The 26,393-nt window shown below is 45.0% G+C and overlaps 1 protein-coding gene across 1 annotated transcript in view; it reads left to right on the top strand.

Annotated features, from left to right (window-relative positions):
* The window catches only part of SELENOI (selenoprotein I), a 1,061,441-nt gene that overhangs the window by 234,598 nt on the left and 800,450 nt on the right, over positions 1–26,393 (top strand). The window contains exon 4 of the mRNA XM_044062854.1: positions 15,360–15,434. Within this exon, the coding sequence (XP_043918789.1) occupies positions 15,360–15,434 (75 nt within the window). The remainder of the gene's footprint in view (positions 1–15,359; positions 15,435–26,393) is intronic.

Below are 26,393 nucleotides of genomic sequence, written 5' to 3'. Positions count from 1 at the left end.
AGGCATTGGGTAGTGATTTACTTGTTGAAAAATGCTGCTGTTGCACAAAGCCAATTCATTAGGTGTGTGTCCACTGCTAGTGCTGGTTTCAAATGTGTGTGACAGTCATGTGATCATTGTCTCACAAATTTGCCAAACATTATGCCCTACTTCAGTGAGACATTCTATCTTACATATACCTTATTTAAGGATGGACTTCTCAGCATGTGCTGCTTGCATTTTCTGAATTCTTTACTCTAGACCCACTGAGGAGGGCTGTCTGTGTTCAAACAGATGATGTTAAGTTGTCTATCTCGCCTTCATTCTTGCTGGATGGGTTCGGAGCCGACCTCGGCTCCGACTCGGCCACTCTAAAAGCTCGAGAGTTGGTTCCACCGGCTCGAGGCTCCCCTTATATCCCACAATGCTAGGCGTGAGTTACCTCAGATCTCGTTTGCCGCTACAGCGATCGAGGTGTGTTTTCTACCGGCTCCAGGTTAGTGAAAGTTAGACTAGTTTAAATTCTTTAGACTTAAGCTAGCTTAGTGTATTTTTCTTTCCCCTTAGTGTAGTGGATATTATCCCTTCTACCTTTTATCCAGCCCCCTTTTTTTTCTAAAGAACTTATAGTTCTTTCCCAAAGGCCTTTGGGCCCTTCCTTCCCTATCCTTAGGGTGTGTATGTGTTTGATTAGGGAGTTTTAACTTAACTTACCCTTTAGTTTAAATAATTCCCTTTAAACCCCTATCAGTGCAATCTGTGTGTGTGTGTTTTCTGTGTGTGGTTACACTTCGGTTCCTTGAGTATGTCCAAGGATTCAAAGGTCTCCGGCTTCAAGAAGTGTGACTCGTGCTGTCAGAAAATGTCTCTGACAGACGGTCACACTTCTTGTGTGTATTGCCTGGGACCTTTACACCTGCAGGACTCTTGTGCTGTATGCCATGGCTTCAGCCCTAGAGTCCTGCAGGAGAGAAACTCATTTTAAGGGGTTTGATTAAGCCTGAAGGTTCCCTTTCTGTGTCATCGGGGAAACCTTCTAAGGCTTCCAAGACCTCGGCTCCAGCTTCAGAGTCGAGGCCTAAGGCTTCTACTGCTTCATCGGCTCCGCTGGAGCCGGCGAGTCTTTGACTGCAGTATCTGGTTTCCGCTCCGCCGGAGCCGAGGCATTAGAGATTCTGGGTCGGCTCCGATCAGACCATCGGAGCCGACATCTAGAAAGAGATCGAGGTCACCGCCCCTTGGCTCCGTTCATTCGGCTCCAGCATCTCCCTTGCTGTCTGAACGGAGCCACAGATCTCACTCCTCCAGGTCATCGAGGCTCTCAGATCACGACCTCCAGAGGGTAGTGAGTAGACTTTTGAAGTCCGAGGCACTGGCCCAAATGCTCCAGAGTCCGACTCATCAGTCGATGCCTCAACTTGTTCCTATAAATATTCCTCCTCTGACTCCTTTGAGCTCGGAGCCGGGGCGTCTCGGGACCGAGACTGTGGTAGCCGGAGCCGATACAATTGTCTTCGGCTCCTGCCGGCTCATTTCTTCTTTTGAAGAATCTCGCACCGGCTTCCTCGGCTCGAGGGGTGAGTGGCATCGGACCCTTGTCCGACCCCCCCTCTCCCTCTCTGTGCTTCGGCGCTGGTGAGTTCGGCTCCGACATCGGCCTCGGAGCCATCTCTGTCGGTGCCGAGGGAGGTTCTCAGCTTCTCGGAGTGGGGACCTCTGGCTCTGCCAGACAGGGGTGCGTTCGAGGTCATGCGGAGTGTGTTGGAACCTTGTTAGACTCCACAGTCGGCTCCGGCCCACCCTCCCTCTCGTGCCTTTGGTTATGTCGACTCACTCCCTCATCCCAGACCGCAGAGAGCCAGCTCTCAAGAATCCCCTGTGGGATCTCATCCTCTTTCCCGAGGCCTCCCTGAATTGGCAGGGGAGCCCCTAGGAAGAGAAAGTGTAAGAGGAAGCACATAGACTCACCTGAGTCTGTCACCTCTGACACAGATTTAGAGGATTCCGAGGGTTCCCCGCCCCTTCTGAAGATGTCTCTTTCGCAGACATTCTAGAGATCCTGAAACAGAGGGAAATTGGCCAGTCCTTAACCCTTCGGAGGATGAATCTGTGTATCTTGAGGCGCTTGGCTCGCCCTTCCACCTCCTGGGTGTCCCCCCCGTTTGGTCCCCTCATGCAGGTGGTTGCAAAGAAGGCCTGGACGGCTCCTGATTCAGTGGACCCTACCCCCAGGAGACCTTCCAAATTTATAACAGCACCAACTGACAAGCAATTTCTCACAAAAGGTGTTTCTTTGGATGCTATGGTGGTAGCTGCTGCCACCAAGAAGGAACTAGCTGATCCTTCAGTGCCTGTTCATCCCCCTAACAAAGAATCTAGGTCTATGGACAGGTATGGGAAGCGGATGTTCTCGTCAGCGACCTTTGCTATGCGTTCGCTGAACTACCTATGCCATTTTACTCGTCTTCAAAGAGACTTGATCAAAGAAGCGAGTGACATGTTGAAGGATCCTACGGCTGCGGGTTTTCAAGACAAGATGAACACTCAGCTGGCTACCCTGAACTCCATAGCTAACTCCTCCATGCGCCTCCTTTCTTATGCGGCTGATGGAGTGAGCAGGGACGCAGGGACAGGTGTGGCCTTACGCAGGCATGCCTGGATGCGGCTATGCAACTTTGCGGACCCCTTTAAAACGTCATTCACTAATTCCCCGTTTGATGGATCATCTCTTTTTGGTCCAAGTGGATGGCAAGACTCTTTCTGCCGTCGGAGTCCGTTTTTCTACTCCTTCTAGGCCTTACCCCAAAGGCCAGAAAAGTGGAAAAATGTGGTTCCGCAAACAATCTCAAGGGACTTCGCCTGACGCACAGAGTCTGTTCCCCGCCAGAGGCAGAGGGGGGAACAACAATGGTAGACGTCGCCCTAGAGGCAGGGGGGGTCCGCAGAACCAGGGCAATCGAGAAACCTTCTCTGATAAGCCCTTTCAGCATCCCTGAGGTGTTGCCCGACTGCCCACCTTCGGAGGCAGTCGGGGGAAGATTGTCACTGTACCCAGAAGCCTGGCTATCCCTGACTCAAGACAAATGGGTACAGTCCATCATTTCCGAAGGCTATTCCATTCCCTTCGTCCGCATTCCAAACCAATCAAAAAATCCTTTCCAGATGTTCCACCGCTCAAAGGGATCTTGCAGCTTTGGAAATTTCAAAGCTGCTTGCAAAAGAGCAATTCAGCCAGTTCCAGCAGACCAGCAAGGATCCGAATCTACTCCAGGTTCTTTTTAGTTCCAAAGAAAACAGGGACTGGAGACCAATTTTGGATCTCAGTATCTTGAACAAGTCAGTCAAGAAAACAAGATTTCGGATGGTCACGCTGCAGTCCATCCTTCCCCTATTGGGAAAGGGAAACTGGATGTGCTCTATAGACCTTCAGGATGCGTACTATCACATAAAATGAACAGACGCCCAGAAGATTCCTCCGCTTCAGGCTGGGAACCAGTCATTTTCAATTCAGGGCCCTGCCCTTTGGTCTCACCACTGCCCCCGGTGTTTAGCAAATGCATGGCAGTGGTAGCTTCTCACCTGAGACGTCAAGGATTCCAGGTGTTTCCATATTTGGACGACTGGCTCCTCACAGCTCCCACCAAGCATCTTCTTATAATGGCCAGGGACTACACCTTTCGCATTTGTCAAAATTTAGGCATTTCAATAAATTGCGAAAAGTCTGTTTTGTCGCCTTGTCGTACTATTACCTTCATAGGCGCAAATCTAGACACAGTCAATATGTCTGCGAGACTAACAGATCAGAGAATAACAGACATACACAAACTGGTCTCGCTCCTTCAGCAGCAACAGAATCAAAGCCAGGTTAGTTCTGAAAGTGTTGGGGATTATGGCGGCTGCCATACCTCTGCTTCCATTAGCCAGATTCCACATGAGAATCCTTCAATGGATGCTCTTCACGCAATGGTCATACCAGCAACTTCCGATGTCCCACACCATTATGATTACGCAAACATGCAGAAATCATCTTCTGTGGTGGATGTCTTCCCTCAGCTCTTATTGGGAAGACCCTTTGTTCCTTCCCCTCCGGTTGCTACTCTGACAACGGACGCCTCCCTGATCGGGTGGGGTGGGCATTATCAGGGCAGAACTGTCCAGGGCACATGGCAACCAGACGAATGCCACTTGCACATAAATGTTCTAGAGATGAGAGCAGTGCTTTTAGCGTTGCAAGCTCTTCAAGACTCTCTTCCCTTGGGAACGATAGCAATCCAGACGGACAATATGTCTGTAGTGTGGTATATCAACAAACAAGGCGGAACCAGGTCCTACCCCCTGTGTCGAGAAGCACTCAGACTGTGGCAATGGGCGATTTCTTCTCAGCGGTTTCTGATAGCAACGCACATCCCGGAAGTCCAATCAAATCGTGGACAAGTTGAGCAGAGCTATCCTCATGCCTCACGAGTGGTCTCTGAAAGACTCTGTTGTGAGAGAAATTTTTCTCAAGTGGGGTCAGCCTTGCTGCGACCTTTTTGCTACTCCCCAAAACAGCAAGTGCAGAGATTATTTCACCCTATTCCCTTTACCAGGCCAGCCCAGCAGAGACGCTCTAGTCCAAGTTTGGCCCCGGGACTTCTGTATGCATTTCCTCACTTCACACTAATCTCTCAAGTGATACAGAAAGCTATCGCTCAGAAGGCCTCGTTGATCTTCATTGCTCCTTACTGGCCTCGACAGGTTTGGTTCCCCTTTCTACATCATTTTCTGTTGGAGCGACCTTGGCATCTGGACCTAGTTCCAGATCTTTTGATCCATCAGTCGGGTCAGTTTCATCGCCCTTCCTCTCTGAACCTCACTGCTTGGTTCCTCCAATTCCAACCTTAGCCAGGCTTCCTCAAATATCTCACTCTGTTCGAGATATTTTGATAGCTTCCCATAAATCTTCCACTCGAAAGATTTATTTGAGTAAGTGGAAACGTTTCGCCTATTGGGCTCAAGGAAGGGACATAGATCCTTTCACTGCTTCCATCCAAATGGTCCTTGATTTTCTAGCTGAACTCTTCCATGCAGGTTCATCTCCTTAAAGTTCAATTGGCAGCTATTTCTAACTTTCATGTGGGCATTTCAGAGTCTGCCATAATGTCCCACAAGCTTTGCAAAGCCTTTTTGAAAGGAGTTTTTCTACTCAGACCTCCTATAAGAAATCCTCCTCCTCCTTGGGACCTAAATTTAGTTCTTAGTTCTTTGATTCTTTCCCCTTTCGAACCTGCAGCCTCCTGTTCTTTAAAATTGCTATCATGGACGACACTCTTTCTGGTAGCTATTACTTCAGCTAGAAGAGTTTCAGAACTTCATGCACTCAGCTGTCGACCTCCTTATCTGTTGTTCCATAAGGACAGGGTATCTTCTGAACCAACCCGTCTTTTTACCTAAGATAGCCTCAAGGCCTAACCTAAATCAAACCATTGACCTCCCTGTGTTTTTTCCAGAATATTCTAACAGGTCTGAACAAAAATTGCATTGGCTAGATGTTCATCGTCAGTTAAGGTACTATTTGGATAGAACTAAACAATTCAGAAAATCTGACCATTTGTCTCTTATGCAGAAGGCAGAAAGGGACTTTCAGTTTCAAAGGTATCATTATCTAGATGGCTAACATCTCTGATTTCCCTTGTTTATGAAATTAGACACCAAAAGCTGCCTAACAAACCTAAAGCCCATTCTACCAGAGCTTTGGCTACTTCTATAGCCTTCCAAGACAGACTGCCTATTGACACCATTTGTGCAGCGGCTACTTGGGCTACTCCTCACACTTTCATTTCTCATTATAAGTTGGATTTAGCTTCTAGGCATAGAGCTAACTTTGGTTCCACTGTTCTCAAGAGTCTGTTCCATTAGGCCACCCGGGACAAGGTGCTAGGGACGGGGTCCCAGGCAGCAAGAATGAAGGCGAGATAGACAACTTAACATATAGAAGTTATGTTCTTACCATAACGCTCCATGTTAGTTGTCTTCTCGCCTTCTTCTTAAGGCCCCACCCTCCTTCCCCCTGGCCTGGACAGACCTAGAGGAGTTTTGATTGTGACCTCTCTTTCTACCACCTCTTTACTTTAGGTATATGCTGCTGTGCATATTTTCCTGGATCAGGATGTAGGTCACCCTTCTCTTCTCCCTGGTTTATAGAGGTGGACTTTGTTTATAGTTATTCTGTTACTATTATAAGCTGGGCCTAGCTTACAAACGAGATCTGAGGTAACTCACGCCTAGCATTGTGGGCTATAAGGGGAGCTTCGAGCCGGTGGAACCAACTCTCGAGCTTTTAGAGTGGCCGAGTCGGAGCCGAGGTCGGCTCCGAACCCATCCAGCAAGAAGAAGGCGAGAAGACAACTAACATGGAACGTTATGGTAAGAACATAACTTCTATTTTTATTGCCACTGTATCAGTTGCTTACATGAGGGGACCCTCCTCGATGGGTCATGAGTACTGGGACCATCCCCCTGTGTCTGGACAGCTTCTCAGTGTAGTTGCTGCTGTTGGAGTGCAAGTGTGCATTCATTTATTCTTGTACCAGTGCACGATCCAGGCCTTTGTACCTGAATTGCAGAAACTGAGTGCACTCTGTGGCCAATGAGTAAACTGACAGGATCAGATGTTTTATAGCACTCTCCCAGTGCAGCTAATGATGCCACAGTCTGTATCACTGAAGATGAAATGTGCCACTAATAAAAACCTCAGTGAAAAATAAGTAAATGGAAAAGAATGAAGTATCATCCCAATTGCAGACCTATTAACTTGGCTTTGTACAGGGGGTTTCCCAACTTCTGTATTAGGAATTTCCTAGAGATATCCAAAGTCCACAAAATATTTTAGTATTGCTTATTAAATGGGGAGGGTGGTTGAACAGTGCCTGTATTTGTACATGATGTGAAGTTCACATACTGTTGTAAAATATCTGCATCAGAGTACTAATAACAATGAATTGTGGAGTGCAAACATGCTATAGTTTGTACTTTAGTTTTTGTGAACTATATACTGTGGTGGAAGCAGTCCCAAGTGCTCATAAAATGAGTTCTATAATACCTTATGTCTGCAAAAGGTAGGGTAAGAAATTGAAATTCAAATGTCAGTGCCTACTTCCTGCTTGATGTCCTTCAAGGATGCATCTGCAGTCCTTACAAATGGGTTGTCCTGTCGTCAGGCAGCCCTTCGGTCGGCCGGATTCCAAAGTCTGGGTCTGGCCTCGGCTGGTGTCGCACTTCACCCGACGTCATAGCTGCAGTTCTTCAGGTATAAAGGCATCAGCCGACGCCATTTTCCTCAGTCTTTCTTGCCGCGTGGCGCCCGAAGCAGAAGCTGTTCGCAAGTGCCGGTCGGTCAGATCCAGAGATTACTACTACCGAATACTACTCCGAAGACTTCTAAAAAGCTAAGTACCCCGTTGGGGACTCTTTCTTGCCTCAGCCGATGTCAGAAAAAGTGAATAACTGTTTAACTTGTGGGAAACAAATACCTCATAAAGATTTCCACTCTTACTGCTTACCTTGTTTAGGCCCAGACCACGACGTAGCAGCTTGTTTAGCCTGTGCTTCTTTCAACCGACGGACGCTTAGACGTTGGTCGGAGTTTGCTGAACAGTTTTTCGCTCAGATTTTGCGTACATAATGCCGCCGGATCCTCCGACTTCACAAGTTGTTAAGAAACGAAGAAAAGGACCGACATCATCGCGGTCCGCGGTTTCGCGAAACCGGTTAAGCAACCGCAGTGTCTCGGTTTCGCCGAAACCGAGCAAACGGTTCTATCTTCAGCCGAATCCGTGACTACTACCGAGGCCCCTTCTAACCTGGTTGAATCGGCCTCTGAAGTTCAACCTGCTACTGTGGTTTCACAAGAATTATCGGACACCATCCCTTTGGATGTTTCAACCCCTGCACGTGGTGCTGCTAGGCCGCCTGCAGCCATGTCCATAAAGGCCTTTGCCAGGGCTAAAGCAGCCAAAACTTCTAAGTCTGTGCCTGTTAAGCCCCCCTCTCACAGGCCCAGTTCCAGTTCCCAAATGCTCACTCTGGCAGAGGATCTCATCTCTTTAATAAGGGGATCCCAATCTCACCCAGACAGGGCCTCTCAACCTCCTCCAGAAAAGAGACCTAGAGCAGAGCCCCCTGAGCCAGTGTCCTCAGATGATTCTTCTGATGATGCAGACAATACAGACCATCCAGAGGCTCCTTTTTCTACCTATGAAGACTCCGATGCTGAGGAATCGATTCCTTCTGCCTCTCCACCAGAGGAATTTTCCTTTGGGGAAACCTTACATGCCATGAGAGAGCAATTCCAATGGCAGGGACAAGATTTCTCAGATTCAAGGAAAAGGCTTAGGACCTTTTTGCATTTACCACAACATAGGCCTTTAGCTATACCTCCAGTTCTTCCTGTTGTAGATGATGCATTTAATGATGCTTGCACTGCTCCTGATACTTTACCTCCTGCCCCTGCTAAGCCCGATAGGTTCTACAGGGTCCCGGACACTCATCACCATTTATACAAGGCTCCTTTTGCAGATCCCGAGACTATCTCCCAGGGCCTAAGGCAGTAGCTTCGACCTCAGTTAAAAACCCTCTCCCTTCTGAAAGGGAATCCAGGTCCTTAGAGAGATGGGGTAAAAAAATATACACCTCTGCTACTCTCTCAGCTAGGGCATTGAACTGTCAGTTTCATATGATCCAATACCAGGAGTTTATGCTTGATCAGTTAACTAAGAAACTGTCCTCTGATGATTCTTTAGATAAGAAATATGTTCTAGAAATGGTGCATAACATTCAGCAGGTTAGTAACTATTCTTTAAAATGTGGCTATGATGCACTGGAGGCTTCCTTTAGATCAGCCATGACTGGCACAGTTATAAGAAGGCATGCATGGTTGAAAGAACAGGTCTTGCGGATCATGTTAAAGCAAAACTATTAGATGCTCCTATGGATAAGGTCAGTTTATTTGGTTCTCCTGCTCAACAGGTACTGAAGAAAATGGAAGAGAAGGCAAAATCTGTACAAACAGTGAAATATTTCTTACAGGTTCAGCCTCCAAGGTTTAGCAGGAACTGGCCTTCCAAAAATTGGTCCTTTCCAGACTCCTCTAAAACTCAGAGAGGCAGGAATAGGCGTTCAAGAGGCAGAAATCAATCCAGAGGGGGTGCCTACAGGGGACGCCAGTGGCAAGGTAACAACCAACGAGGCGCAGACACAACTACTACCACTGCAACAGGACAATCACAGTGACTTGGCTCTGGCACCGCCTACCAGGGAACAAATAGCAGCACCCTTAGGCGGAAAGTTAGCCTTATTTTCAAAAAACTGGCACTATACCACAAGAGACAAGTGGATTTTGCAAACTATAGACCAAGGCTACAGGTTTCATTTCCATACTTTACCAGGAAAAAGAGGAATGCCAAACCTACCACCAAATCAAAAGACAGAAGCTCTAAAACAAATAGCTCAATTAGCAAAGATGAGAGCTGTGGAAAGGGTATGGAAAGGATACCATCTATGGAACAAGGAAAGGGATTTTACTCCAGACTATTCCTGGTACCAAGAAAAGAGAAAAATTGGAGGCCTATTCTCGACCTGTCCGCTTTAAACACATTCATCATTGTTCCAAAATTCAAAATGCTGACCCTACAGCAACTTCTTCCCATGCTGGGCAAGGAGTATTGGCTGCTGACTCTAGATCTCAAGGAGGCATACCTGCACGTCCCCATACGACCAAATTGCAGAAGATACCTCAGATTTCTTGCAGGATCAGAGCATTATCAATTCTCAGCATTGCCCTTTGGCTTATCTACTGCGCCCAGAGTGTTCACGAAATGCCTGGCATCAGTAATAGCTCACTGCAGGCTTCAGGGAATCCAAATATATCCATACCTGGACGACTGCCTGATACAAGCGGACAACAAAAACAAGCTAACAGAAGACTTACAAAGAGTCATTTGCTTACTGCAAGCCCTGGGATATACAGTCAATATAAAAAAGTCAAGACTGATACCATCCCAGAGAATAACCTTCTTAGATGCAGAATTGGACACAGTAAAACAGATGGCATTCCTAACTGCAGAAAAACAAGAACAACTTCCTCTCTACTTCTTGGCCTTAACAAAGCAGAACAAACTAACAGCAAGGAAAGTACTGCAGGCCTTGGGCTTCATGGCATCCTGCATAATCCTGGTCCCTCATGCCAGACTGCATATGAGAAAGCTACAGTGGTACCTGAAGAATTTATGGTCTCAACACAGGCACAGCTTAGAAACCGAAATACCACTAATCCTATGCCTGAAGCAAGAGTTCCTATGGTGGGCTCAGGCATGCCAGTCAAACCCAGGTTTGCCCTTCCACAGCATTCAACCAAGCCAAACCATCACAACGGATGCCTCAGACCTCGGTTGGGGGGCCCACATGCTGGACAAGTGCATACAAGGCTTATGGACTCCAGATCAGCTGCACCTGCACATAAATCAAAAGGAAATGCTGGCAGTAAAACTAGCAATCCAGAATTTCAGACCATTCCTCCAAGGAGGGCAGTTGATAAGGACAGACAACACCACAGTCATGCGGTACATCAACAAACAGGGAGGCACTCATTCATACCCTCTATGCCGGATGGCACTGGACCTATGGAATATGGCTCTGAGCTACAACATTCAGTTACAAGCAATTTTTGTACCGGGAAAAGAAAACATCCTAGCAGACATATTAAGCAGAACTACCTCGGATGCTCACGAATGGATGCTACACCCGGACATTTTCAAGGTCATCACAAAGAAATGGGGACTGCCACAAATAGACCTATTCGCATCCCCACTCAATCACCAGCTCAAGAAATTCTGCACAAGGACGTACCACCCACTTGCTTGGAAGGTGGACTCTCTATCCTTCAGTTGGAAAGGCCTGACCGCATATGCATTCCCACCTCTTCCTTTGATGCACAAGGTGCTATTGAAAATCAAAGAGGAACGTCCAAGGATCATTCTGATAGCTCCAGACTGGCCAAGACAACATTGGTACCCATTACTGAGGAGCATGTCTCGGGGGAAAACGTGGACACTACCCTTGATTCCTTTGCTGTTAACTCAGAGCGGCTACAACACCCTGCATCCAAACCTGAAAACTCTGCAGCTGACTGCCTGGAACATTACATAAGAGCAACTAACCCAGATTTATCCCAAAGGGTTAAAGACTTTATCCTTGAGGCCCGCAGACCCTCAACAAGAAGGAACTATGCAGGAAAATGGAAAAGGTTTCTCATTTGGAGTACTGAAAGGGGAAAAGATGTGTCAAAGGTAGACATTGCCAACATCCTGGAGTATTTGGCAGAGCTTTTCCATACAGGCCTGTCCTATTCCTCCATCAAGATACATGCATCAGCTATTTCTGCAGAATACAGCTTTGATCCCCCTGTCTTCTCAAGATCCTCTACTCAGGCAGTTTCTGAGAGCTATTAAAATTGTAAAACCTCCTAGGAAACCACCATTACCAGCATGGGACTTGAACTTTGTGCTAGAAAAATTGCCACTCCCCCCTTTCGAACCAGCAGCAACAGCAGATCTTCAACACCTATCCTGGAAAACTGCTTTTCTGCTGGCAATTACCTCAGCAAGAAGGGTTTCTGAGCTACAGGCTTTAATGGCAGTACAACCCTTCCTAATCTTTCATCAAGATAGAGTGTCCATGAGAACAAATCCTACATTTATGCCTAAGGTGGTATCCAGAGTGTCTTTAAACCAGGCAATCCACCTACCTACCTTCTTCCCAATCCACAGAACAGGGGAAAGACTGCTGCATACTTTGGATGTACATAGACAGTTGGCGCTACTACCTGGACAGAACCAAGGGCAATAGAAAACTGACCAGCTTCTGGTAGCATATGCAACAGGAAGGGAAGGAAAAGCAATTTCAAAACAGACAATCTCCAAGTGGATAGGAAATTGCATTAGATTCTGTTACTCCTACCATGGAAAGCAAACTCCACAGAACATAAGGCCTCATTCTACAAGGGCTACAGCCACTACCACAGCTTTCTTACGAGGAGTGGCTACCAAGGACATTATAGAGGCTGCTACTTGGACCTCCGTGCATACATTTGCCAAGCATTATAACTTACCTTTATACTCTAGATCCCGAGCAGGGTTTGCCACTGCTGTTTTGCAAGGGATCCTAACTACACCATAATTTCCTCTTCCTCCTCCCCTAGTTTGGCTATGGTATTCTACCCATTTGTAAGGACTGCAGATGCATCCTTGAAGGACATAGTACAGTTTTGTACCTACCATAAATGTAGATGTCCGAACAGGAATGCATCTGCAGTCAGGATTACCCACCCTCCTTTCCCCTCTGTGGTATTCCTAGGGTATTTGCCCATCTAATAGCTAGCTGGGGGGGATTTCTTATGGTGTATTTGTTTGTATATATGTACATACATGCTTATTTTTGTGTTTGCCTTCTACTATTTGGAAACATTGGCATTTATCCAAAATTTAGCTATCCAAGAGGGCAACTGGCATCTGGGGCAAGAAACACTGAGGAAAATGGCGTCGGCTGATGCCTTTATACCCGAAGAACTGCAGCTATGACGTCGGGTGAAGTGCGACACCAGCCGAGGCCAGACCCAGACTTTGGAATCCGGCCGACCGAAGGGCTGCCTGACGACAGGACAACCCATTTGTAAGGACTGCAGATGCATTCCTGTTCGGACATCTACATTTATGGTAGGTACAAAACTGTACTTTACTACTACTACAGTTCGTTGATTGTGTGGCAGTGCTTCAGTACAGCAATAACCCACGCTTGGGTGTGGGTAATACTGGATTTACCCACGGTTGGTGTGGTTTGGTAACGAGGGCAAAGCCCGAGTGGCCAAACAAAGCCAACCGTAGGTAAATCCAGCATTACCCACACTCAGAAGTGGGTTATTGCTATTATACAATGACATTATTTAAGAAAAAAAAAAATTACTTTTATTAAATAATGGCATTGTATAATGCCTCCTTGCTGCCCTTCCGCAGCTGTCTGGTATTCTGCGGCAGTTCTGATGTACTGCGCATGCATATGCCTGCGCAGTACATCAGAGCTGTGGGCAAAAGCAAAGGAGAAAGCAAGATCTCCGTTGCTTTTTAAAAACTGTTTCGCTATGTTAAATGGGTTTAACATAGCGAGACAGCTTTAAAAAAAAAGCAGCAGAGAATCTCCGTTGCTTTTTTAAAGCTGTCTCGCTATGTTAAACCCATTTAACATAGCGAGATAGTTTTGAAAAAAGCAACGGAGAAAGCAAGATCTCCGTTGCTTTTTTACAAACAGTCTCGCTATGTTAAAGGAGTTTAACATAGCGAGACAGCTTTTAAAAAAGCAACGGAGATTCTCCGTTGCTTTCTTAAAAGCTGTCTCGCTATGTTAAACTCATTTAACATAGTGAGACAGTGTGAAGCAACGGAGATCTTGCGTTCTCCATTGCTGTAAAAAAAGTTATAGTAATGGAAAAGGTCCGGGCAACCGGACCTTTTTCCATTACTATATCTCTGATTTACAACGTGCACGCTGACCAATTAGCGTGCACATTTTTTAATATTAATGGGGGGGTCGTTGTATAATGTTGCATAACACGTGTGGCCTAGCTTGAGGATGCGTTTGTATTTTTGCGTTTAGGAAAAAAAATCTCAAGTCACTCTCAAGAGTGAGGTACCCAAGAATCATAGCAGCAAATACAATACAAACCCAAGCAGGGGAGAGAGATTGTACACTTCAGTTGTTAACACTTTAAAGTTTTCTTTATTTAATTAAACTTTTATTTAATAATTTTTTTAAACAATTTGGGGTGGAGCATAGTGTTGTATTTATTCATCATTGCTGCAGAGTCATAGAAGAACATCAAGTTTGCTTATCAGGGTGGTGTTTTTTGCTTCCAGCCGAATTTTTTCATTGCGTCTTGTGAAGCATAGACTACTCATTGTAGAGTAAGCATATGTGCATAACTTGTATTCAGAAAGAAAATTTGAAGACCGTATCTTGTTGGAAAAGAGAACAAATAATACTAAAAATCTGATTGGCATTTGCTGCTTGTTTTACGTGCAATTAATGCCTCTGGGCAAAGCTCTTTTGGAAACTAGGCAGATAGCAGTGCTGAATGTTGTACAGTCATGCATGGGAGTGTGGACAGGGAACACTAAATATGCATGTACTTGACATTAGAGAAAATTCAGGACTGTTTATTTCATTTTGTGATACCTACTTTACCTTTTGCAGATTTATGGGGAATGTTAGAACCTATCCTGTCAGTCACTGGGTGCAAGGAATTGAATTTCGTTTATACATATATTACTGGTCTTTTGTAGAATGTACTTTCTCATTCACACTACATTGTACACATACTAAAAGTGTGGATTATTACTGGTCACTGTACTGCATGTCTTTTAAGAGTAGGGACAAGGTGATGTACATACCCTACACACAAGGCAGCCCAGTTGCAAATCAAACTGGAGATCCTTTTGCTGTGACTTTTGAGGGTGAAGCTGGTTTGTTGCAGGCTGTGGTCCAGCAGCTTATCAGAGTTTGGTAGCTTTTTTGGTAAAAGAAAGATACCTTCTACTGAAGAAAATGACATTAGAGCTTTGCTGTAAACAGCAGTAGGTTATTCTGAAAAATGGTTGATGTGCCAGTAAAAAGATTGACTTGACCTAGTCAACAGTTTAATTATTGGCAGTATGTCTTGTTAGGAGAAGTCCATGTGATGCAGCAGATCTACCTTACCTGTCCACCTATAATAATTTCAGTCCCAGCAAATGGTCAGAAAGAGAAGCAGAGTCACTCTTCAGAATAGATGGTCTTGAGATGTTGGACCTTTGGTATAAGCTTATTTAGTCAATAGCATATACATCCTTAAACAAGTCTAATTCTTTGAAGAAATAAGTAGATTTAAAGAAAGCAAGGATGAGGACAGAATTTAATGTTTTATTTAAGTCATGGCATTTCTGATTGCTGGATCTCATTTCATGGTGAATCACTAGCGGTAAGCGTCAGTACTCTGAGTACAGAGTGATAGCGCAGTATGGAGGCAGAAGTATTACATTTATTACATAATAGGAATGGATGAAATCTGAACAGTGATGAATGTATTTTAGTGTATAATTTGGATAATGTATGACAGCGAACCATAACTTTTTGAAAAGGCTTTGATTAGTAGTAATGTGTTTGCAGGGGCTACCTTGTACGGTTACTGAAACTGCAGTTAAGGAGTTGGATGTATGTGATTTCTCATAATTAGTTTTGTATTTACGTACTGTAGTAAAGTTTATTTTTTTGTCAAAACAATATGTGCATTATTGATACTGGATCTTACTTTGCAGAAGCTGACAGAGAACATGTTCCCAACTGTGTGTGGATTCTAGCAGGTCTCTTCAGTTTTACAGCATACACCTTAGGTAAGCTGTACATTACTGCACTTTAATTTACATCTGTGCATTATTTACTCTGTATAAATGCATATAAACGTGTAACTTAAATGGTAATTATTGCTTTAGTTTCACTTTCTTTCAGAGATTAACTTTTCTGAATGAACATGTACTCAGAGGTGATAGATTCCTGACTGAGAACATTACTTTCCTGACTGAGAACATTGCTTTGTGATCTCAACTGTAATTCCATAACATGCTTGGAAAATAAACTGTCTCGAAAATGGAAGAGTGTACACATTTAAGATGTACAAGAAAACATGAAAATTAAATACAGGATTGTGTTGAGAGGAGAGCTGAAGTATGACGTAATCTCAGAGAAACTGAGTTTTCCTCTTCTCTTCAACACAGAAATTACCAATTTCATTTAACTTGCACATGCGATCTTTGTGTGCCTTCTGATTCTGCTGAAGCACACTTTTCATTCTTGATCTTGAGACCTTCTGTTATTCACGGCCATGATGCTTCTGAAATGGTCAAAAAGAAACATATAGCACCAAATAATCCAAGAATCTTTTTCCAGTCTTTGAAAGAGCTTTTAAGGACATGGAACCAGTAGTGCTTCTCCTGTTTCTGTTGAGTTGATCTGCAGCCTTCATTGTGGTGTTTGAATTGGCATCAGATAAAGAAGTAGCCTCAATGCCAAAGCCTTAAATTTCAGCTGTTTTTAATTTTAAATATATCAAGATTTCAGAGATCTTTAGTGCTCACCATAAGTTTTCTAGTGTCTTTTTCCCCTTTCATGTTCTGGTTATGGAATGTAGAGTTGGCCACACTTTATGTTGTAGAACCCAGGAGACTGAAGTTTTCTTTGTTGGTCTTCATTTTTGAGACACTGGCCCTGACATTACTGGCATACGCCAGTATGGTATCATATTTTCATTGCTTGCTGAGTTATCAATCTTTTGACTTGATAGCCTCTTCATTGCTGTTGTTGACCCGAACAATGCAGTGTTGGCAATGTAAATACCATGCTTCTAAGCTTCAGAAGTGGCCTTTGAATTGGTACTTTAACTTAAGCTGTTTATGCTGGCTTTGGATACTTTTATCACCAGTGTCTCTGCCATCAGTCTGTCTGCCACATGATTTGACCTACGTTGTCTGGCACAAAAAAAGTTAACCTCAAGTCTTGGTTCTGAGCCAGTAGCATTCTTTGCTGTAATGCACCTGAATTATATTGTTGCTTCAGTTGGCATCATCATTGGCACCAGAAAGGCCTGTTGTTGAGTCTGAGACTCTGCAAGCTGTCATGCAGGTAGAGTCCTTTCTGAAGCTTCTTCAGGTAATTTCAGCTGCAAAAATAAAGTATTCCTCACCTTTGGACACTCCTCTTCCTGTAAAGATTCCAAGGGTTGCTGACTTGGGTGAAGGAGGGTGTTCTGACTTCCTTGCTTTCTCTTTTGATGACCCCAACTTTGAAAAGGATCTGGTGATGATGCAGTAGAGGGAATTAATCCACTGGCCAGGCATATTCTCCACATTGGATTCTGCAGAAAATGTTTAGTTTTACTCGATAGTCTTCTTTGCCTGCCCTTATTTTGGTGGGTATTTTAGAGGATCCCACTATGACTGCCTTGGAAGAACCTAGACACAGTAGCCTCAGTCCCAAAAAAGCTGACCATGTCCTGCACTTCCAAGGAATTAGTTTCTTGTCAGAGACTTTGGTATTACCTGCTGATGTTCTTCAAAGACATGTTGCAGTACTAATTCTTGGGTCCTTCTACCATGCAGAAGCCCATGACCAGCCCATTTTCCAAAGTCTTTGCATCATCCTTAGGTTCATAGGTTCATAGGTTTATACTAGGCTATCTGCCCTAAGGCATTTATAAGCCTAGCCCAAATTATTGTGGCTTACGCCACCCCTTATATGAAAAAATACTGTGCCCATTAGTTTGTTGTGCCTCTGTCCAGCAGTGACACAGAGTTGATTCCTGGGGTAAACCTACGATCTCCCATCCACAGGTCTAGATTTCTCTTGAACAGAGTCAGCGAGGTGCTCTGCCTCACATGGACCGGGATTTTATTCCACAGCATAGGGAGTCTCTGAGTGATAAATCTATCCCTCCAGCACGTCCTATTTATATCCGTGCTAAGGTTTAAGTCGCTTGCTCTAGTGGTTTTGGTGGATTTGGATTTTTTGAGGTGGAGCATGTCCATTAATTCCGGGTTGGACATGGCCTTGTATGTCAGGCACATGTCACCTCTGAGCAGACGGTATGCGACTGAATAGAGCTGGAGTTTCTTCAATCTGGCAGCATATGACAGATTTTGGAGTCCCTTTATCCTTTTGGTGAGGAACTTTTGGGGTCTCTTAGCTGACAGACATCTGGACTTCAGGGTATAAGAAGGGCTTCTGGCACCATCTTCAATTCTTTCTAGCTGTGCAGTCTGACACACTTTATGTTCACAATGCTCGCAGTCCATTGGTCAACTTGTTTTCCAGAAAGCCTTCTATTCAGATAAGTATCCTGTTTTGAAATATTTAAAAAAAGCCTGCAATTGCTTGAAGTGTGGGAAGCAAGTCCTCCATAAAGATTTTCACTCTTTTCTGTTCTGTGTAGTGGCTCAGCATGACATCTGTGATTGTCATGATTGTGCAAAATTCCATGGGAAAACCCTCAAACATGGGGCTAGGTATTAGCCCACATATATGAGGTGGTACTCTTCGGTTTCCCCAGTGGTGTCACAATCCACTGCTACAGCAGGGCCTTCGCAAACTACAGCTTCTCCTAGCATCATTCTGAAGAAAGCAGATGCAGAAAGACAAAAAGACCAAGGACTCCAACATTTCCTAGAAAGCTCTGTTTGTGTTCCCTGAGTCGACTGACTAAGGTTGAGGCAACTTTGCAACCCCCTTGGTTCAGCTACTTCTAGATCCAAACCCTCTGACACGACCTCACAGGAGGCCACCATGGTCACAGGCCCTACCTACCAATGTTATCACAACACAGATGTTGGTCAGGTCTGATGTTGGTCTGCTGCTGTCCGGTTCCAGTGTTCATGTTGAGTCTTGAGGGAGACGCCCTGTCTAACTCAACTACCGAAACCTTGACCAAAGTCGCAGTCAGATTATAGCCCCAGGTTGTCCCTTTCAAGCAGACACCCAAACTGAAGTGAACCACTTCTTTTCCTTCACTCCGGTTCCAGCCATTTCTCAGGCCAAAGCTCAAGATCTCCTAAAAATAGTACAGATATTCATGGCTTTCATGAAATCCAGAGAGCCTTCCCATACTTCTGCTACTGAAGCCTCCTCATACAAAGGAAGCGGGGAGGTGGCCTTTCAGGAAAATGAAGATTCCTTCAGCTTAGAAGATGGAAGAGGAAGAGTTCTGCTCTGGGAACTAGCCTTGACTAACTTACCAGGTTACCCAGACCCACTTCAGTGTGATCTTGTGGCTGATGTGTCGAGGAATCTTAAGACCTAGTAGTCTCTGGAGGTTCAGAAGACACTGGAAACTCAGCTGTTTACTCTTAGTCAACTGCCAATATTTCCAGAGTAGTTGGCCCTGGAATTGCTATGCAGCACCACACTTGGATGCAGCTGTGCAACTTTGCGGACTGCTTCAAGGCATCTTTTGTTAATGCTCCTTGTGATAGCTCTTCCCTGTTTGGGCCTAAGGTTCAAAACACTCTTACTTGGAGTGATCAAGTTACGAAGACACTGTGCCCCATAGGAGTGTATTTTGCTACCCCTCAGCAAACCTTCTCCAGGAATCAGAAGGGTGGCAAACATTCTTTCCTTAGAAAATCATAGCAACTTCCCCAGGATGCTCCGTCTGAGGGTTCCACCTGGGGCTGGTGGGGGGCATTTTGGGTGCCATCCACAGGGCAGCAATAGTCCCCAAAACCAAAAACCAGGGCTTATGTAGAGCTTTCTTTAGCAGGCCCTTTCAGCAACCCTGAAAGGTTGCCTATCCTACTCTGGGGTTGCTTTGCTCTTCCCAGAAGTTTGGCAGGCCAGCATCTCAGACACATGGGTGTTAGTCGTATCCAGAGGTAAATTTATTCCTTTTTTGAAATTCCAAAACTCTGTCACAATCTTCCCCAGATGTTCCACCCCATCAGAGACTGCTGGCAGCAGTAGAGCTTCAGAAACTGCTGTCAAATCAAGTCATTCAAGACCAACAAGGAGCCAGAGCATACTCAAGTTTCTTTATGGTATCAAAGAACAAGGACAATATTTTTGATTTGAACAAATTGAATCCCTTTATAAAAATGGACCAAATTCCAGATGGTCATGGTGGAGTCCATTCTACCTCTACTGAGGAGGGGCAGTTAGATGCGCTCAGTAGACCTCAAGGATACCTACCATCATATCAAGATAGAGAGGTGCTCCAGGAGGATGTTCTTAGTGTTTCACTGTTCCAGTTATTACATTTGGGTAATCTGCTTGCAGGTTGCCCTCAGTCGGTCTGATTAACAAAGTCTTGGGTCCTGCGTCGGTTGCTGTCCCTTCTTCCATGACGTTAGGTCGTCAGGGGGTATGAAACATGCAGCCGACGCCATTACATCAGTCTTTCTTGCCGTGCGGTGCCCGAAGCAGAAGCAGTTCGCAAGTGCCGCTCGGTCGACTCCTGAAATTTTCGTTTTCGAGTTTCAGAACCGAAGTCTTCAACTTAAAGCTAAGTACCCTGTTGGGGAAACTTTTTTTCTTGCTCCTTACCAATGTCAGTAAAAGTTAATAATTGCATTACTTGTGGAAAGCAAATACCTCATAAAGATTTTCATTCATACTGTATTTCTTGCCTAGGCCCTGACCATGACATACCTTGCTGTCGGTTTTGTGCTTTATTTAGTCAGCGCACTATCCGTCGTCGGTATATTTGTGTCTCTAAATATTTCGGTTCTCGGTTTAATTATCCAGAAATGTCGTCAGTTAGCCATCAGACTACCAGGATTCCAAAAAAACGCAAAGATAAAGACAGGCCGCAGAGGTCCAAAACTGCCATCGATGCTTCCCCTAAGCCAGTTGCCAGTTCGCCGGTACTCAGTGAGGCGCTTTTGCAGCCCCTGATGCCCACTACTTCTGATTCGCAGGCCTCTATTGAGGCCCATTCAGAGTCTGGTATGCTGCGAGATACTTCAACTGTGGAACCCACAGATGTCTCTACCTTGGATGGGTCTGGAGCCGCTGTGCAGGCACTGGCTTCTGAGGGTGTATTCAGGCCTACGGACTTGTATATTAAATTGACACCTCCTTTATTACTAAGGCCTAAATCTTGATCCATTTCTAAAAAACTGATGCCCAGGCGACATGCTCAGGCCCCTATGCCTAAAAAACAAATGATAAAAATGGCTGAAGATCTAATAACTGTAATCAGGGGTAGTCAACCCCCCCCCAAGAGGCCTAGGGCTGAGCTTGATTATGAATATTCTGATCGGGATTCTGTTTCTTCTGACCACCTGGATTTGTCCTTAATTACTTATGAGGATTCCGATGCAGAGGATTCTTTCCCTCTGCTTCCCCTCCTGAGGATTTTTCTTTTGGAGAAACCTTACATACTTTAAGGGAGCATTTTCACTGGGAAAGCCAGGATTTTTTTGATTCAAAAGAGGTTTAGGGATTTCCTCCTTCTACCTCAGCATAGGCCTCTGGCTATTCCTCCTGTACTAGACATTGTTGATGTTTTCTCGGAATCCAGTTTGGCCTCCCCTGCCTCCTGCTCCTAGTAAACCTGACAGATACTACAGGGTTCCCGAGTCCCACAAGTTCTTTTTCAAAAATCCTATTGCTGATCCAGAGACTATTTCTCAGGGGCCCAAGGGCATTAAGGCTTCTACTGCTAAAAATCCTACCCCTTCTGATAGACTCCTGGATGCTGGATAGATTGGGTAGAAAGGTTTATACTTAGCAACCTCAGAGCTTTAAACTGCCAATTTCATATGTTAAAATATCAGCAACATGTCATTGGACTGCTTAAACAGAAAATGATGTTGATTCCTGACTGTGTGGAAAATAAAGACTTGCAGGATTTAATGCATTCTGCTGAACAAGTTGGAAAACCTACTTTGCAATGTGGTTTGATTCTTTAGAGGCCTCTTGCAGGGCTGCTGTTACTGGGTCTGTACTTAGAAGGCATGCTTGGCTTAAGGAGCAAATTTCGCCTGATCATGTTAAAGCTAAATTGTTGGATACTCCTCTAAATCAGGACCGCCTGTTTGGCAACAAGGCTGAGGAAGTTCTTAAAAAGATGGAAGATAAGGCTAAATCTATGCAGACTGAAAAATTATTTACAAGTGCAACCTCCTAGATTTAGTAGGCACTGGCCTACTAAGAATTGGTTCTTTCCAGTCCCAGGTGTTCTCAAACCAAACCCAGACACAGCAAAAACCCCAGGTTTCAGTCCCAGCGGACTCTCAGAACTAAGCAGTTGGGGGCCTCCACTTCCAAATCAGGGAATAACAAGACACCCCCCCTATGGTAAACAGTCTCAATGACTTCCTTTTAAAATTTCCAGGCACTTGTCTACTGACCGCCCCTTTTGAGGGGAAAGGTTGCTCTTCATGCAAAGAACTGGGAACTCATAGCCCAGGACAAATGGGTTTTAAATATATAGTGTCCCAGGGATACAGATTTCATTTCCACACGTTGCCAACACCAAATGGGTGGCCGGACCTACCCCCAAATCAGTGGACAGAGGCTCAAAAACAAGTACTTTCTCTCTTAAGCATGGGGGCTATTCAACTGGTATCAGAAGAGGAAAAGGGACAAGGTTTCTACTCCAGAGTTTTCCTGGTACCCAGAAAAGACGAATCATGGCGTCCAATCCTGGACCTGTCTACTCTAAACACCTTTCTGGAGATTCCAAAATTCAAGATGCTGACTCTTCACCAATTGCTACCTATGCTAGGCAAAGACGCTTGGTTGGCAACACTAGATTTAAAAGAAGCATACCTGTACATCCCAATCAGGGAATCTTGCAGAGGATACCTACTCTTCAAAACAGGCTACACACATTATCAGTTCTCCACACTGCCCTTTGGCTTGTCTACTGCGCCCAGGGTAGTCACAAAGTGCCTGGCTCCAGTTATTGCATTTTGCAGGCAAAGAAGTATTCATATATACCCATACCTGGACGATTGTCTAATTCCAGCAAGCCAGGGCATACTTTTGAATCATCTGGCATTTGTAGAAAGGGTTCTGACTTGTCTGGGGTACACCATAAATGAAAAGAAATCACAACTGGTACCCTGTCAAATTACATTCCTGGGAGAAAGCTTGAATACAACTTCCCAGATGGATTACCTCACGCCAGAAAAGCAAATTAATTTGATAACCTATTTCAAACAAGTGGCCACAAAAACCTTGCTATCTGCAAGACAAATACTGCAAGCCTTGGGGTTAATGGCCTCCTGCATTCTTCTAATTCCATATGCAAGACTGCATATGAGGAAACTACAGTGGTATCTAAAAAGCCTATAGAGTAAACATTCTCACAGCCTAGAAACAATGATTCCTATCATACCTTGCCTACGCCTAGAGTTCCTCTGGTGGGCAGAGGCCTGCCACCAAAACAAGGGACTACCATTCACACTACCCCCTGCCGCCCATCCCTAACAACTGATGCATCAGACTATGCATGGGGGGCTCACCTGGCAGGGAAGTGCATTCAGGGCAAATGGAACCCAAGTCAAATGCGGCTTCAAGGACTACATTCTTCCAGGACAATTAATGGTAAAGATGGACAACACTACGGTTATGTGGTACATAAACAAGCAGGGAGGTACACATTCCTACCCCTTCTGCAGACTAGCCATGGCATTGTGGAACACAGCCTTGAGCTACCAAGAGCACTTACAAGCTCAATTCTTGCCAGGAAAATTAAATACACTGGCAGATGGACTAAGCAGAAACCTTATGGACCCACACGCGTGGAAACTGGAACTAAGGATTTTCAACATGTTGACAAGCGAATGGGGGCGCCCAGACATAGACCTATTTGCCTCCCCCAAAACTGCTAATTGGACAAGTTTTGCACAAGGACTCCCCACAAACAATCCTGGAAAGTGGATGCTCTATCCTTCAGCTGGAAAAACCTATCAGTCTACGCCTTCCCCCCGCTGCCTCTGCTCTCCAAAGCTCTACTAAAAGTCAAACAGGACAATCCAAGGATGATTTTGATTGCTCCAGACTGGCCGCGCCAACACTGGTACCCCCTCCTGCGCAGTGTGTCGCAGTTATTTCCATAGCACCTGCCTCAGACCCCTTCCCTGCTGTCTCAGCAGGAGAACCAGATTATGCACCCTCAACTTCCAACATTGAACCTTGCCTGGCTAATTACTTAACTCACCCTTATCATCCCTCAGCAAACCTGTGATGATTGTCATCTTAAGAGGCAAGGAGGCATAGTACTAGAAAATCTTATGCTGAAAAATGGAAAAGATTCTGTGCCTGGAACCATTGTCAAGGGACGAGCACAGCAGCGCCCAATTTACCTCAGATTTTGCAATACTTAACTGAGATGCTTCACAAGGGCCTGACTTTTTCCTCCATTAAAATCCACGCCTCAACCATTTCAGCTCATTATAACACAGAACCTCCCCTCTTCTCTCATTCACTGCTCAAGCAGTACTTCAGAGGGGCCAGAAATTTGAGACCACACAGGAGAGCTCCAACCCCTGCCTGGGACCTTAACTTTGTATTGGAGAAACTCACTCTGCATCCTTTCAAGCCAGCTGCTACTGCGGACTTAAAATTTCTTTCTTGGAAAACGGCTTTCCTTTTAGCAATCACTTCAGCTAGAAGGATATCTGAATTACAGGCCCTTATGGCAGTGGAGCCTTTCATCATCTTTCATGCAGACAGGGATTCACTCGGGACCAATCCATCCTTCGTGCCCAAGGTGGTGTCCAGTGTGGCTCTTAATCAGTCCATTCATTTGCCAACCTTCTTTCCCAATCCACAGAACAAAGGGGAACGGATTCTACATTCCTTGAATGTGCACAGACAACTTAGATTCTACTTGGACAGGACTAAATCTCAAAGAAAATCTGAACAACTGCTGGTAGCGTTTGCTGCAGAGGGGAAGGCTATTTCAAAACAAACCATTTCTAAATGGATAAGCCATTGCATTCATTTCTGCTATAAGCACCATGGAAAACCTATCCCCCAGGGGATCAGATCTCACTCCACCAGGGCTGCATCTACTTCTGCAGCCTTTTCAGAGGTGTTCCTACCAGGGACATCCTAGAAGCTGCTACCTGGAGTTCTGTACATACTTTCACCAAGCATTATCATTTTCCAATTTTCTTTAAATCCAGAGCTGGCTTTGCCACTGCTGTCTTGCACGGCCTTATAGCTGGCCCTAATGCTATATAAACTCCTCCTCCCAACCATAGCTTTTGAAATCTACCCAAATGTAATGACTGCAACAGTGAAACGCGAAGAACATAGTACGGTTGTGTACACTTACCATAAATGTAGATGTTCAAGTGTATTCACTGTTGCAGTCCTGGTTACCCTCCCTCCAGCCCCCTAACTTCTTCTGGCTATACCTCTACTTTCCTTTACTATGCTTAAAAGCCTTTTTGGTGTATTTGGTTTTTGCTGGAGGTATACCTTTGTGTTTTTATGTTTATTTGCTCCCCATTAGGGGGGCACCTGACATCTGGGGCAAGAAAAACTGATGTAATGGCGTCGGCTGCATGTTTTATACCCCTGACGACTTGACATCATGGAAGAAGGGACAGTAACCGATGCAGGACCCAAGACTTTGTTAATCGGCCAGCAGAGTACCCAAATGTAATGACTGCTACAGTGAATACACCCGAACATCTACATTTATGGTAAGTGTATACAACTGTACTTTTCTGTGATTCCAGCTGGAGTCCATTCTTTACCAGTTCAAAGCCCTGCTATTCAGTCTCACCACTTCTCCCTGGGTGTTCACCAGGTACAAGTGGTTGCAGCCTGACTTCAGCTGCATTGATTTCAGGTCTTTCCATACCTGGACAAGTTGGCTCCTCACTGTCCCCATAAATGTTTCTAACCACATCTAGGGATACCTTACTCAGTTGTGTGACCATTTAGGGATAACTGTCAATTATCTAAAATCGAGAATTCATAAGTTGCCACTTGGATACAGTCAGCTAAATCACCATGGTCACAAGCTCAAGAGTAATTGTCCTGCGATTCCAGGCAGTATCTGTTCTTGCCCTTGTGAAACCTCCACCTCATACAATTTTGAAACTATTGGGCAACATGGCAGCTTCAGTAGGGGTTGGTCCCTTTAGTAAGATACCACATGGGGACTCTGCAGTGGACTCTTGCAGTGCAGTGGTCCTATTTGACTCATCAATGGACTTTTCTGTCAGGATGATGAAGGTGCACCACGCTCAGATTCAGTGGTGGTTAGTCACCCTTAATGACCAATGGGAGACCGGTTTTCCTCATTTTGTGGTCATAGTCACCATGGACACTTACCTTCTTGGGTGAGGTGTGGGAATTTTGAAGGGAAGATAGTTCTAGGGTCCTGGTCTTCTGCAGAGTCCAATGTTCACATCAGTATCCTGGAGATGAGGGCCATTCTCCTTGCATTGCAGACCTTTCAAGATGTCCTCAGCTGTATGATTTTGATCCAGATGGCAGTATGTCCATTGCCTGGTATCTAACATTCTGGCCGACAGTTTGAGCAGGAATATTCTTCCTCCTCACAGGTTTTCCCAGAGTATGAGAGTTGCAGCTTGGATCTTTCATCACTGGCACTCTATGTTGCAACCTCTTTGTTTCACCCTCCAACACCAAATGTAGCAGCTTATTATACCTTAGTCCCCTCCTAAGTGTAGGCACTCAGAGATGTTATTTTGTAGGCATAGCCCCCAGGTCTCCTAAACGCATATCTCCAGGTCCCTTGAGTGTCAGATTTCTTCATAAGGCAGCCCTTTGCAGAGCAACATTGATCCTCATAGCTCTCTTCTTGACTTGTCAGT

This window comes from Protopterus annectens, chromosome 2.part1 (assembly GCF_019279795.1).
Source record: "Protopterus annectens isolate FY-2018-M chromosome 2.part1, PAN1.0, whole genome shotgun sequence".
NCBI lineage: Eukaryota > Metazoa > Chordata > Ceratodontiformes > Protopteridae > Protopterus > Protopterus annectens.
The sequence above is the reverse complement of the archived record's forward strand: the minus strand, read 5'-3'. Positions and strand labels throughout refer to the sequence as shown.